Here is a 15,221-nt window from a genome sequence, read left to right as displayed (position 1 = left end):
TGTTGGGGATGACAACATGGGTTTGAGGAATGGGGATGCAATCATTTTGAATGGAGTCTTTGCTTATTTGTTTTGCCAATGTCATCCAAAATAAGATCTAGACAAGGAGTTTAAAAGATTGACAAATGCCTCTCTTGATTCATTCTCCTAGCAGCCATGTGTGCCATTGCATTGTTAATAACAACTTGCATCATATTCTTTATGCCCTCCTCTAAAACAATGTCTCCAAAATCAAGGTCAGAGATTCTACATTCTTATTTTGTTAGAAGCATAAACTAACTTCAACAGAATAATTTTACCGATTGAAGCCTTTGAAAAATTGACGAGATTGGTGTTCCTTGCGTTCATTTTCTCATTTGAAGGAATTGTGCATCTGAAATTTTGCTGCTGTTTCTTTTGATCTTCCACAATTGCCTTCACATTTGCAATAGCATCATGGAGCGATTACCCACCAATCTTTTTTGAGGTTGCTTTGTAGCCTTTCCTGCAATTGTTGACGTTGTCACCAAATATTCATAACGTTGACTTTCACCATGTTGAGGAAAAGGTGTTTGTAATACAAAAAATTTGTACATGCCTTAACTAATACCTTGTGCACCTACTTGTTTTGCTTTCGACCTTGTAGTTAAAGTTGTGTTCTAGATATGTTTCTGGGCACAAACAAGCCTTGTGACTAGGTTCTCCTTGAACTAGAAGAGCTGAATGGGTCGTGTATCTATAGATTGTGCTTGGATCCCACAATACCTATCACATCTAGATTAGTTTCTATTGTTGAATTACTATAAATGACTATTATTATGGCTTTATGTGTCCTTGCCCTCTAATGTTTTTCTCATTGAACAATGCAAGATGCATGCTTGCATCGTCCCCTTTCCGGGTATGCATCCTTTATTTTACAAACATTTTCTATTCTTATTTGCACCTAATATCAACATGTCCTCTTCATTAAGCAAGATTTTATTTTACATTTTAAGAGATTTGTTGAGTATAAGCACATACCAGTTGCTTGGCATTCACCAATACTCATGGTAAAACACACCAACCCTTTGTTATTGGGCATATCTAAGCTTTTTGGTGCATTCTAATGCATTATAGAAACTTGGTTTTATTCTTTGTTGAGGTGTGCACCAAAATCATACATGTGTCGATAGTCGATACAATAGCTTCGATGACATGTCTCCGAAACTATATCCATACACCCTTTTGCTTTGTTTAGGTGCATTTCTCTGCTTGGTGTGCATCCTGTCGCATCTCCATTCCTTTTTGCAACAATGTGTTGATTTATTGAAGTGCTTGAATTTATATCTTGTGTAGTAGCATAAAAAACCAACAAGGTGATGTGTAGAAGGTAAGGTCTGGAAACATATCAAGGGTAGACAAATGAGGATTTCTAGTAGATTAACTTGACTCTATAAGATGGGTACAACATATGCTATTGCCTGTGACTAATATCAGGTTAGCCTAGAGAAAAGAAAGCAAAAAATAACAAAATTATATTAATGCCCATGGATGACCAAAATTATGTCAGCAAGTTTACAATTTAATATTCTAGAGAGAAACTTAGAAACCTCAGTAGAGGGAAGAACAAGAAAAGAAATACAAAACGATAAGGGAACAGCAACACAAGTGATGTAGAAACTTGTATATTTCGCCAAGAAGGGGGAACAAGAATGCCAAAGAGAAAATGCTGTGGAAAAGTGGAGATCACCACCATCCAGACCTGAAATGGTTGAGTTACTGATGCCATCATCAATCACTTTATACGAATAACATCATAACAATTACTGTGAAGTGTGGTATCATAAGAAAAGCTATGCATGGTGTTATTCTCCTTGCTGGTTTGGAAATCTTGTGTTATTTTGGCTTTAGTTAAGTGTAGGCATTGTTTGAGTCAGGACTCAGAATGGACTGGAGCCTGCAGAGCAATGTCTCTTGCGGAAAGTCACAATATTAGTTATATGGGCCTAGCAACAGAGACGGACCATGCACGGAGTAGGGAAACTTCTCGGCATTGGCTTCTCAAATGGCATAAGAGAATACTCAAATGTGTGTAATGAGGAATCAGAGTTGGGTTTTAGCTAGGGAGTTGAGTAATGAATCTTAATATGTAGTCATTATGATACCATTTGGTAGTAAATAATGCAGAAGAACTTGTCTCTTATTTTTGTTTCAGCCTAAGTACCAAGTTACAATTTGAATCTTAATTAATTGGTATCCCTATGAGTGGACACCTTGGATTTGATTCTAGAGTTCTGAGACCACTTATCAGGCAATATGAGCTTTAGGATAGCTTGTATAACAATGTTTGCATCAATCTTGTATATCCTGGTCTTCAATGCTACAATGGGAGCATGTCTGGCAGAATGTAATTCTCCCTTGTTTTAGTTACCCTAATATGCTTTTCTGTTTTTGATTTTTGAGGTTACCAAAGGCATACTACTTTGCACATTAATAATGGCATACTATCTTTGGGAGGAATGAAAATTCATGGAAATCCATTGCGAGATACATTCTGTAGATGAAACTTTGATCTTGGTATCTGATATTCAATTAATCAAAACAGATAATATATTTCTAAGCATCTGTATTTTTATGAAGACTGGTACCTTCTTTATGGATGGGTTCTAATCTTCAGAAGATGAAAGTGGACCCACTCAACCTTGCATTATTGCATGTTTGAGCTCATGGAGGGTCCAGAACTCTCAAAGGGTTTTAACTAATACAATTTCTATGAACTTGCATCATCGATTCAGTGCAATGATGCACTGACAATCCTTCTGAAACGTTGACATGCTGGTTGTGTGCCACAATATGAATGTGCTTCAGAGGAAGCATATGAATTTTTGTAGCTACAAAATGGCTAATTGTTCTGCAACTTGTTCTTTATTGTTACATGTTTTCTTCACTTTTAAATATGATGCTTGTTTGAATTTTCTATCATTCTCAGTCTTGTTCTTGTCTTGTCTTGAATGGAAACAATATTGGTGAACAATATGTTCTGATGCTTTTTCATTATTGTTTTTGGATGAGTAAAGCTTGTTTTTTAATGTTGCAGTTGGCAGGTCACAGTGAAAACTAAAGACGGGAAAGAAGTAAAGTTTCCTTATGCTCTAAAGACTCAAGGGCAATCTTATCTTTCACAGGTTGAATGATCTTTAATCCTCTAATATGTTTCCCTCCTTGATGAGTCTCATCTATGGCTTTAATTTTATTTTATCTTGTAGCATTCGAACTAAATCTATATGGTTTGTGTTTTTATTTATTCATGTTTTTAAACCTCATGGAATTTTTTGTTGAGTTATATTCTAATATCTTAATGCAACCTTTTATTCTATATCTCATGCATTCACAAGCATTGATTGTGTTTATAAATCTATACTCTTTCTATCATTGACATGGTTTTCATGTGTTAAAGAAAGAATAGGAACAATTGGTACCCTTTTAGAGAAAGAATGGGATTATATAGAAAAAGCATATATTGTGATTGTCTTAAGGAATGGTCAGTACTTCTTTTGATAAAAATATCAACTTTCATACTTAAATATTGTAACTCCTATTGCCCTTAAAATTGTTTGTAAAATAAATGTTAACCTAATGATTTGCTTAACAGCATTCCTTTATCAAAAGTTAAAATTTAGGAACAATTCTCATAAATTATTAATCAGTTATTTAGTAGATTTCTGTGCAAGCCTTACTGGAAAATTTCCTTAGTGTTGTTTTTTAATAAGGGTAAGTCGAATATGTTCATAATATATTTAACATAATATAAAATTAGGCATATATAATATATAATTAATTTATATAAATGCATAAAGTGAAAGCAAGTCTCTGTGGGAGATGCAAAGTTGCGTTTACATGCAAGATGTTGTCATGGTCCCTGCTGGAAATCAGAGACATGGAGAAGACCACTAGCCTAGCTTCGTTTCCTATAGGCAGCTTCATTTCCTGTAGGCTAAAGGGTAAATCTAGGGGAATGATTAACAACATTATTTTGAGTTGGGACTTATGTTATTTTTATTTTTAAGTACTCTTGGTGGTAAATTTAATTAATGGGATTGAATTGAAAAGAAAATTTAAATGGGTGCTTGGGTTCATTGAGCATCATCTTTTATTATTTTGCAATCAGCCATTCAAGAATTTGAGCATTGCGTTCAATTCCGCAATAGAGGGTGAAAACCCTTGCTGAGTTCAAGATCTTGGATGATGGAAACCCTCTTGGTTTTCTGCACTTGGATTTGACAAAAGTCCTTATCTCCAATTTGGGCAATTCTATCCAGGAATTGCATGTAAGCTGAAATTGGTGATCTTGATGTGAGTTTTTAGATCTGCGGTGACAAACATTGTCATCATAATTTGTAAGGCTTTGTTGTTGCTTTTGAGAGTTTTTTTTGCTTCCTTGCATCATTATTTCATCCTAGATATGATAAACGCATTGAGGAGGAGCTTCTATCAACATTAATTGCTGATTTCAAAGTTACACATTTGCTCTCCACCCATCATTTATTGCAGAATTTGAAGTGAACATAAGACTAGGGAGGTCTGTCCAGATTTTAGGCAATTTAGAGTTGTATAACATCATAAATCGTCACCATCATTTTTATTGTTGTGTGCCAAGTTGGCAAGAGAATCTAATAATATTTGTTGCTACTCATGGCAATTTCTAGCCTTTATGCAGCTGTATCCGCCAAAATCTGTACATTTTTCAGCCGCCACTTAGTCAGCAGCAATACTAGGATTCCAAGTCTTTTCTTGTAATTTCCTTGTCATTAAATAAAATAAATGAGAGTATTTGTATTTTGGAGTCCTGATTGATTTATGTATATCTTGGGCCCATCTATTATGTTTTGGTTAGAAGTGTGAGGTGGGAAAATGGAAGCAATCCACCCAATACATTAATGAAGGGGGAAGATCAAGATGTACCCCTTCGATTAAGTTTGATCGATACAAAAGGAAGTGTCAATGCACAACCTAATGTGAAAGCAGTGAATAACACATTTATTTCCATCTGACATCCACCATAAGAGGGTTTAAGCAAGAAAATAGATAATATAATGCTGAAATATGAAGAGATAATGAGAGAAAGGGGAAAATGATATACCTAATGAAACACAAACCTGAAAAGCGGTTGTCAAATGAGCTCAAAAATTGCTGAATCCTGCAATCTAGGCTGAAAACTGCGAGGCAAACAAAACCTAGAAATCGTTCAGCAATTTGACAAGGTGATTCCGTCTGCAAGGGTGACCTCTGCGACCCTGTAAAACTATATGCGACCTTGATTCTGATTTTGAAGTTTTGAAGAAAGTCAAAAAGGGTACCCAAATCTGCAACCTGTTCGCTAATCCAAGATCCCAAACCTACAAAGGAAAGGGTTTTGTTGTTTGTTGTTTTTTGAGGGTGGGGTTGCCTTAGTCAAACCCCAAGTTAGGAATTAACCTTGATTTGAAATAGAGATAGAATGCTAACAAGTAGGAGTGATAGATCTACCATGAAGCAATGGAAATCTATAAATATGCTCTTGAATTTGGAATGTGTTCAGGTATGTAAGTGTAATAGCCTTGACTCAACTTAAAAAACCCTAGGAAGAAAATCAAAGTGAAACCAAAACCTTCATGAATGAATGTGCTTCAAATCTGCCTTATGAGTGAATGTAGATGAATGTAGATCTTGAGAGGATGAATATAGAAGATGCAACAAAGGATCTTAAATGTATGAAGGAAGATCTTGAATGTTGAAAATGTCATAGAAGATCTAGCATAAACTCCTCCAATAGCTCGAATGAATGAATCCTTGATCTTTAATAGAGATATTTCTTGAATGCTTTGAATGCTTGAAGAATGCTTGAACACTTGAGAGCTTGGATGCTTGCACATGTGAGATGATGAGATATAAAACGGAGCAAATGGATTGGTTTGTAAAGGGCTCGAAATTAACTAACTCCCACAAGTCGACACACCTAGAAGTTAACACCTTGAAACAGTCCAAACATGGAACCTGAGCAATAGACCCAAAATAGTGGCCAAATAGGGTTGCACTATATCTCTGATTGGCCCATCAGGGGTGCACTGCATCCTTGATTGGATAGGGGCGCACTGCATCTGTAATGTTCTTGTCATAAAATAAGTAATTATCAAAACTTTGTTTACGGGCCTATCTATTTAGTATATCTCGGACCCATTTTTTATTTAATTGTTTCCGTAGGTGTGGCTGTCGGCTATCTTTGTAAACGCTCGGGAAGTTCCTTTGAAGGGTATTTAAGCACGACATTTTGTATGCAATTTGGATTATTTTCTTTGTACTGCGAATTCCAATTGGGATTCTTTGTTGTTCTCCATTTCGAAAGTGAAAGATCTTCCCTACTAGGCTATTCCGGTGTTGGTGGGATTCAACCCTCACCTTATTCTGTCCTTGTAATACTTTGCTCAGATCTGGCAAATCAGAGCACCATCATATTTGCAAAATTGGAGGAATAATTGTGTCTAAATTGATCATATCTCTTGTGCTTGGGCAATTTCAATCTTTGGCTAGATTCTTGTGTGTTTTGCATTAAATCTAACTTCGGCAATATTGGTGTACTGTCTATATGACCTCCCCTACCATTTGTTTGCACACTAGCTCAATTGTACGTATTCAAGCGAAGCACATCTATACAGCCTTCCAAGCTGTATTGTACAACATCCTCCCCATTTTACGACCTTCCACCTGCCCTAATTGTACGACCTTTGCATTGGCACCCATCTCCTCCATTGTACAAACATTTTTACTGTACGGCCCCTGCATCGTCACCTCATCTACCTCCACTGTATAGACGCTTCCACCGTACGACCAACTTCCATCTTGTCTACTGTACAGTCTATTTAGATAATTTCACAACCGTACAAAGAGGCTCAACATTCTCCTGTCTGGCATCAGAGTTGCTCAATTGATTGGTCTAGCATTTTGGTGTCTGACTGGTGTGTGGAGGTCGGGAACATTACAACATCCCTATAAACCAAGGCCTAGAAACTTCGGGATTCCCTCGAGGTCCTATAACAGGTTTGGAATCTTAGAAATCAGGTATAAAACTTGAGATATAGCCATTTCAGTGTGGATAAGAGATTTTGAGTGATTTGATGAAAAAAAAGGAGGACCTGGTGTTAACGTTGTAGCTTTAGTCGAATTGAATTGATCTAGAGTTAATCTTCTTTGGTTATTCGTTTAATAATATTGCAATTGATTAATCATCAACTAGACATATATCTATATATATATTGTTATAGAAAATGTCTAATGGAGTTTAACTTACAATAACCAATATTGATTAACATAGAGACATGTCTCATGTCTCTTCTACTCCTATATGTATGCACTTAGATCAGCACTTGGAAAATACATAAAAACATATACAGTGCCATTACATTTGCAGTGATCTGAAAACTTAACATGGTATCAGAGCGAGACTGCAAATGTAAAAGAAGTTACATTTCAAACAATATTAGAGAAAAGAATATTAATAGTTGCAAACCTGTAAAATTTACATTGCACAAGAATCAGAACACAAATAAAGTTTGCTTCCAGCCCATAAGTTCACTTCCAAAGGAAGCATTGAGTTGTACAAGTGAATATTGGACTTAGAATAGCCAATCCATTATTGGTGGAAAAATAAAAATAGCTAGCCAGCGATCTAGTTGCGCTAAACACCGAGTCAGCAGTATTAAAATTACATCAACGTTGCCACATACTCCATATGAGAATCCCCTGAAATTAAATATGGCAATGATCTTTTTTTGGGCATATTTGGCAATCATTCACAAAGCAATATGGATAAAAATGTCCCCACTAGACTGTAGATCCCTCTTGTTGATACTGATAGCAACACTTATATTTGGTACATCATTCATATGAGGAATAGGATAAAGAGGACGAGATCTTATGAATTCATTAGAGTGAATCGGATAGGGAGAAATGAGTAGGAAGTAATAATCTCCATCAGCAGTGGCAGTAAAATGAAGCACAGACATGTAATTCAAATGTAAACACTATAAAGTGCCAAGTCAATGATTCAAAGTAAAATAAAATGAAAACAACTTGCAATAAAGGATTAGGTGATTTTAAAGGGAAAAGATCATCACATGGTTTGAGGACATTACAAATGATTGTGTGTTGGAGATAGAATGGTGTAAAGATTAGAATTGTATCTGCATATGATCAACATTTATACAATATAATCAACAAAAGAATTCTATTCATCAATCAATCGCATTAAGGAATTAGGGATATTGAGTTACCAAAAGTTGTGATCTACTTAAGACAAGTATATCTATGGATGAGTTTTCATCTTATGTGTGAGTTTGGATCAGATGAATTAATTAATTGCACAACTCTATTGGAATATGATTACCATTGTAGTTGTGGATTCCAAAAGTATATTTTACTTTGCAATATAATAGGTGAACTACATATATACTAGATAGCTTGGAATTCTAAGAATGGATGAGATAATAAAGGAGACTTTAGGAATGAACCCGTTGATAGAAGGGGATTATTCCCACCTTCCACCAAAAATGGATAGAACTCCCATGCCGAAATGAGGGGTGAATAAAGGGAAGACATCCAACATATCACGTGAGTGCATTGGTGGATAGAGCATCCACCTCATATTAACCCAATATTCTTCAGGTTTTTGTGTCCTCTAATGAGGATCAATGGGAATATATTGGGAAGTAAGCCCTCATGGATATCGGGACTTTCGATCATAAAATAAAAGTAGTCACGATACTTCCATGGAGAACCTCCAAAGTCCGTCGGTTGTCACGTAGGAGGTGGACTCACCCAAAAACATTAAATAAGAAAATCTCATAGCCTCTACCCAATATTTGCACACATGGAAGAATTCATTTTAATTTAATTTGATTAAATTAAAATCTAAATTATGAAGTAAGGAATAGAATAAAACAAGTATTGATTGCTTGAATAGAATACTCGACCACCTTCTAAGGGATTTGGTCTAAACAAAAAGACTAGGTTGTAAATGGCTATTGAGTGATGGTGTCCAAACTATACAATTATAAAAACAAAAAGAACAACACTAAAATCTATGGGTAGAAGAGCCTGTATGTGGAGGTCTCAAATTATTCTAGTAAAGCTATATTTCATAGGGGGTGGCATTACAGAATACATGTTAGCAATAAGGGAGCGGTCAAAGCACCCACTTCATTAGGCATTCAATAAGCAAGCTGGGAGGATAACCACAGAGGGCCCACATTAAGACATACGAGAATCAGTAATTAATTGTGTAGGTTGTATATGATAAAGTAAAAATAATACTCTACGTGTAAGGAATAGAAGGGAGATTGATCACATAAAGAGAAGCACTCCATAACAGTTTGAGCATTAAAATTAGGATCCACATCATCAACAGATAAGCGAGGTAAGTTTATTATCATGTAAGTGGATCATGTTTTCTAAGTAATTATATTTATAAGAGTATCTAACTTATATATGTTTATAAAATGTTAAGACAAGAATCTTTGAAGGGATTTATAGATATAATAAATGGCGAATCGTGTGTTTGTAAGCAGATATTCTCCTATTCCCTTTAAACATAAAGACAACCAAGGTACGTAGAACTATGTGAATATTTATCATTATTTAATAATCTAATTTATTAGTGGTATTGTGAATTTCTAATATTCCTAGTAGAAATATAAATAAAATGAAATGCAATTTAAATATTGAACTTCTTGGAGAATATGTCATCTAAGTATATAGAAATTAAGTATTATGTTATCTTAATTTGTTTATTGAAATAAAGAGAGATGTTATAATCATTTATGTTGTTAGTAATGGACACGAATTAAACTACTAACATTCTTATTTGTATTGTAAGTATTGTTTGCCTTGATCTTTTCCTCTGAGAATGTTCTTGCAGGTAAAGGGAGATTGATATCAGATTTAGAGTGAGTCCGACACTTCTTCAAAGACGACTTTTGATCAGGAGTTCAAATGATTGATAATCAGAGGGAGTTTGAAAGTGCATTTGTGTAAGGATGTAACGTCTTCCAAATAATTATCACACACACACACACACACACACACACACACACACACACACACACACACACACACACACACACACACACACACACATATATATATATTAATCACTTGTACATCATGACCTGACTGTAGAAACAAGCCTCCATCAAACTCTTGACATATCGAACTGTTGAAGAATTTGATATATTAAAATATTACGTTGACTTCTATAATTGTTGAGGATTATAACATGATTGTTGAATAATTACAGATGTTCACTGCATATTCTTGAATATTGATTTTATATTCAAAATCCCCTCCTAAATATATATTGGTGACTCATCCTTAGTATTGACAATCCCTTGAAAGCAATTGTTTCTGCCAATGGCAATTTATTAAGGGTACAAGAAAGCTTGGTGTGTGGATTTGAAGGAAGGTTTTTCTGATGCTTCTATAGCTAGAGATTGAGCAATTACATTTGAACTTTCTCTTGTTGTGTGAATTCTATGTTAATAAGGATTCCAAGTTTTGGTGTAGCTCTATGAGGTGAATTGTAAATTGAACCGAGATCAAGATGATAAATTCATTGGTGGCAGCTTTGGGGTAGGTAATTTGTGTGAAGACTTTCCTTGTTTTGCATTTTTATAAATTGATGCAAAATTGTTCAATGATATAAGAGTGAGAATTTTCCATTGTGGGGGGGAATAATAACGAATATTCCATTCCCACTTGAGCCATCTTTAGAAGGGAGATGTAAGGAAAGGGACATCTTTAGAGCTTCAAATTTGAATCATCAATTGATTTGATGTTGTGTTATGAGGATCGCTGCAAATGTAATAGCACTACCTATTCGGTATGTGTTTTTCAAATGACAGTGATCTCTTTGTATTTGTATGAGGAATAAACCAAGATGAGGCATGTCCCTTTATGGGACATGTCTATTTATTTATATAATTGATATAATGATAATCTTAATTATAATTGTGTATACATACATACAAACATATCTATATCATTATTATTATATTAATTAATCTCATAGGTTTATTCTACTAAAGCTACCAAACTTCAACACTCCCTCTTAGCTAGGGAGGATAAACATATGTATTACCTCAAAGTAATATCAAGTTAGCAAGATTAAGGATATCTTTGATCGAAAGATATCCATCATTTTGATATTATAAGTATTCGTCTTCTAGAACATCAACACATGATATTTACCAAATACTCAGAGTAATGGCCTGCTACAATATCAACATATGATATTCACCATGTACTCAATTAAGATAATGGTCTGCAAAATATCAACATATGATATTTACCATTGTGGTATCACATTTGATATCATGAGTATTGGTCTCCAGAATATTGACACGTGATATTCACCAAGTACTTAAAAAGGTTTGATATCACATCCGATATCATGAGTATTGGTCTCCTAGAATATCAATGATATTAACCAAATACTCAAATAAGGTTTGATATCACGTCTGATATCATAAGTATTGGTCTTCCAGAAAATCAATGATATTCACCAAATACTCTTTGAGTAATGGCCTTCCAGAATGTTGAGATGCAAGATATTAACCAAGTACTATGAGTAATGGTCTCTAAAACATCAAGTTGCATGATATTCACCAAGTACTCTGTGTAATGGCCCTCTAGAACATCAATTTGCATAAAATTCACCATGTACTAAAAAAATGTTTATAAGGTATGTGCACATGCATTCTCGTAATGCTTACCATATAAACATCCACCATGCAAAGTATAATCTATCATGATCTGCTTGGACATCGTAAGATATCCATTGTAATAGAAAATCAAGTTATTCTAAGATCGTCACCTTTCAATAACTTTTGCAAATACAAGTGATGATCATTTGAAAGTTGTCACTTCCTTGTGATGTACACACGGGTAGGCCACTCAAAATCATGCAGTCACTCACATCGATTTTCAGACTGCCTTTGAATATCAATCTTCTAAGCTCCTTATCCAAAGTTGCCTTTGAAGAAGTGTCAAACTCCCTTTGAATCTAATATCAATCTCCCTTTCCCTATAAGAAAATACTTAGAGGAAAAAATCAAGGCAAATAGCTCTTATGCATATAGAAATATAAATGAGAGAGAAATGCAATGAATAGATAAATGTAATACTCAAGGAAAATACTTATCACTACATCAACATCTATGATGCAATCTTTTATACTTCTTGATTCATCCTCTCAATGCTAGTATCAATACTCCTTCTAAAGCTCAAGTTATTGTATACACATTCTCTTTGAAATCTTTCCTTGATGTATTATCTGCCCTCTAAATGCTCTTCTTATGTGATTCAAGTAACTCAAGAAGTTCAAAGTAAATCCATTCTTGATGGGATACAAATTCAGCTCCACTTTTTATAAGTCAAAGTCCAACAAGTCAAATAGGTAAAGACACTAAAACCATTCCACCTTTCGTGATGTTAAGTTGGCACATTGTTCGACACAATGGATATTTTGTGTTAACTGTAGGACACCATTCCATCCAAATTAGATACCAGCTGCTCAATTGTGTGTCTGCATCATCCTCCCAGCTTATGCATGTTCCCTTCGCAATATCTATTCCCAATGTCTATGGTGCTAAATAAATCCTTAGAACACGATTTTACATTTGATGATTGTCTATAACTATCCAACATTATTTTTCTGATAGTCGCCTTTTAAAGTTCCCTCCATGATTGTGCATACTTGTATAGTTTTGAGTGGGTAATATTACTGAGATAAAAACATTGTATTTCTCCAATACTTTGATTTCTTCAATTGCTATGCACGCGATCCATGGGAGGGAAGGCTATACCACATGTTTTTTAGTATTTTTGAATATACTTATTGGCACCTCCACCACCTAATCTACATGGGCATCCTTGGTAGGGTGAGATAAATGATTTAATTGTTCTTTGCTGCCCTCGATGGTGGTTTAGGAATTTTCCTGCATGGCATGTGAAACCGTGGACGAGGTGCTTTGTTCGTGTTGGTTTTCTGGATTTGCTGCAAATGTAATAACATTGTCATAATGTTTTGGTATGTACTTTCCAAATCGTAGCCATCTGTCTAATACAGGATGAAGTATGGATAGACATGTCTCTTCACGAGACATGTCTATTCATTAGAATGTAATTAATATAATGACAAATAAATATCTTATATATTTAATATATTTATATATATATATATATAAAATTAATATTTGCATCATATTTTATCCAACTAAAGCTACCAATTATTAACACTTCCTCTTAGCTAGATAGGATAAATAAGATTCATACAAAATATGAATAACATATTACCTCAACGTAAATAATGGTTTCTAGAATGTCAACTCAGTTGACTTCCTAGTTTATTGAATGCCAACTCATTTGGCAAATGTCATCACATTTGACATTTGAAAAGTCAATTCATTTGACTTTCTAGTTCCTTGAATATCAACTCCTTTGACATTTGAATGTCAACTCATTTGACATCTGATCGATGCTATAAATATTAACACTTGCTCTTATCTAGGGAAGATAAATGATATAATCATATTTTCATATCTTGTGATTACATAACACATGATATGAAGTATCATCTAACATATAATACCTAGTTTTACATATCACCCAACACATGATATGAGGGATCATCTAATATGTGACACCTAGTTTTACATGTCACCTAACACGTGATATGAGGAATCACCTAACACGTGATGCCTAGTTTTACATATCGCCTAACTCTTGATATGAAGGAATCACCTAGCACATGATACCCAATTTTAGATATAACCTCAATATGATACCAGATATATGGTTTGACCAAGAATATCAAGTCTCATGATATTCACCATAACTCAAAAATTGTTTAAGGGTAATGTGCACTTACAATAGGAACATTCATAGTCTTTTGTAATCGGTCTCAACCATCACATGATGTCAATCACAATCTAGAAGGTCATGGTCTGTTTGAGGAACTGAATCCACCATGCTAGAAATCATCTATCATGATCAGCCATTACACGATGTCTATCATGATAGAAGACTAAGTTATTGTAAGATTGTCATCTTCCAATAACATCAACAAATACAAGTGATAATGATTTTGAAATCGTCACTTTCTCATGATTTACACGGGGCCCATAGGGCGTTAAATGATTTCAATAGTATGATAATGAATTAAATCAAGTTCACCTCATAAGTGTTTCACCTTCAACAAGGAAACTCCCTCTCAATCACTATGATCGAGATTGTCACAAGTTGATTGAAGCCATTTGCTCCCTCTAAAGCTCGAGTTCATCGACATTTTGACCTCTTAAAGATGCCAGACTCCCTCTGAATCCCCCTCCATTTTTGAATTCCATATGCTTTCATCCTTGTGTTCCAAATATTTCCTTTAATAAGGTGAGCCCATATAGGAAATATATCACATGATTTAATTTTCATCCTTCATTGAATATTTATTGCTTTGAATCTGCCATCCGTTGACTAGATATATGGTCTGCATTTCTTATTGTATCTCCAACCCATAAGGTTGCTGACTGTAGAGATATAAACCTCTTACTTGGAAGAGAGTGTTTACTGCATTCTCTAAGTTTGTCCTATGCCCATGATAGTCTCCCTTGTAACAAATAACATATTCGGATTCCAATTGCTTCCTTTGATTTATCCATTTCCTTCATATTAATAGATATGCATATGTGAATGATTGGCTTTCGTTGATGCTAAAAATCGTGTTTCTTATCAATCGCGATAACTTATAATTGTCGTTATCAATCAGATCTGCTAATTTATTACTATCCCTTCTCATGAAATGGTTGAACACTGATTGGTTGTGTAACATCCACTTTTCTCGAGTCTTAACTAACAACTAAAATATCAAAGAAATATAGTAAATACTTCATATTCATAGGAAGATAGTTATAAGAGTTATATTCGCATGAATGAGATTAATGGTTACAAAACAGTATAAGGGAAAATTTCATAACTAACAATTTGGAAAACACCATCGATGATTTAAACAAGGGAAAAATATACATACCATAGAATTCAAAACTGAAATCTGTCTAGGGATGCTTCTGCAAAACCTAGGTTAAAACATATATGCCTCTTAGGAACAAATAGCTATACCACTTTATCGAAACACCATTACCATCAAATACCATTATATCGTTTAGGGCATCAATTACCACTGT

At 34.6% G+C, this 15,221-nt stretch overlaps 1 protein-coding gene across 2 annotated transcripts in view; it reads left to right on the top strand.

Moving 5' to 3' along the window:
* The window catches only part of LOC149574841 (diacylglycerol kinase 4-like), a 313,933-nt gene that overhangs the window by 54,226 nt on the left and 244,486 nt on the right, over nucleotides 1–15,221 (top strand). For both annotated transcript variants that reach the window (XR_016360102.1, XM_089814678.1), the window contains exon 5: nucleotides 3,056–3,143. Coding sequence is in view for 1 of the 2 variants with exons in the window: in XM_089814678.1 (XP_089670804.1) it covers nucleotides 3,056–3,143 (88 nt within the window). In the remaining variant the exon portion in view is untranslated. The remainder of the gene's footprint in view (nucleotides 1–3,055; nucleotides 3,144–15,221) is intronic.

The sequence above is a fragment of the Cupressus sempervirens genome, chromosome 2, assembly GCF_028749045.1.
Source record: "Cupressus sempervirens isolate cs-2001-9-10 chromosome 2, ASM2874904v1, whole genome shotgun sequence".
NCBI lineage: Eukaryota > Viridiplantae > Streptophyta > Pinopsida > Cupressales > Cupressaceae > Cupressus > Cupressus sempervirens.
This window is presented reverse-complemented; position numbering and strand designations above follow the sequence as displayed.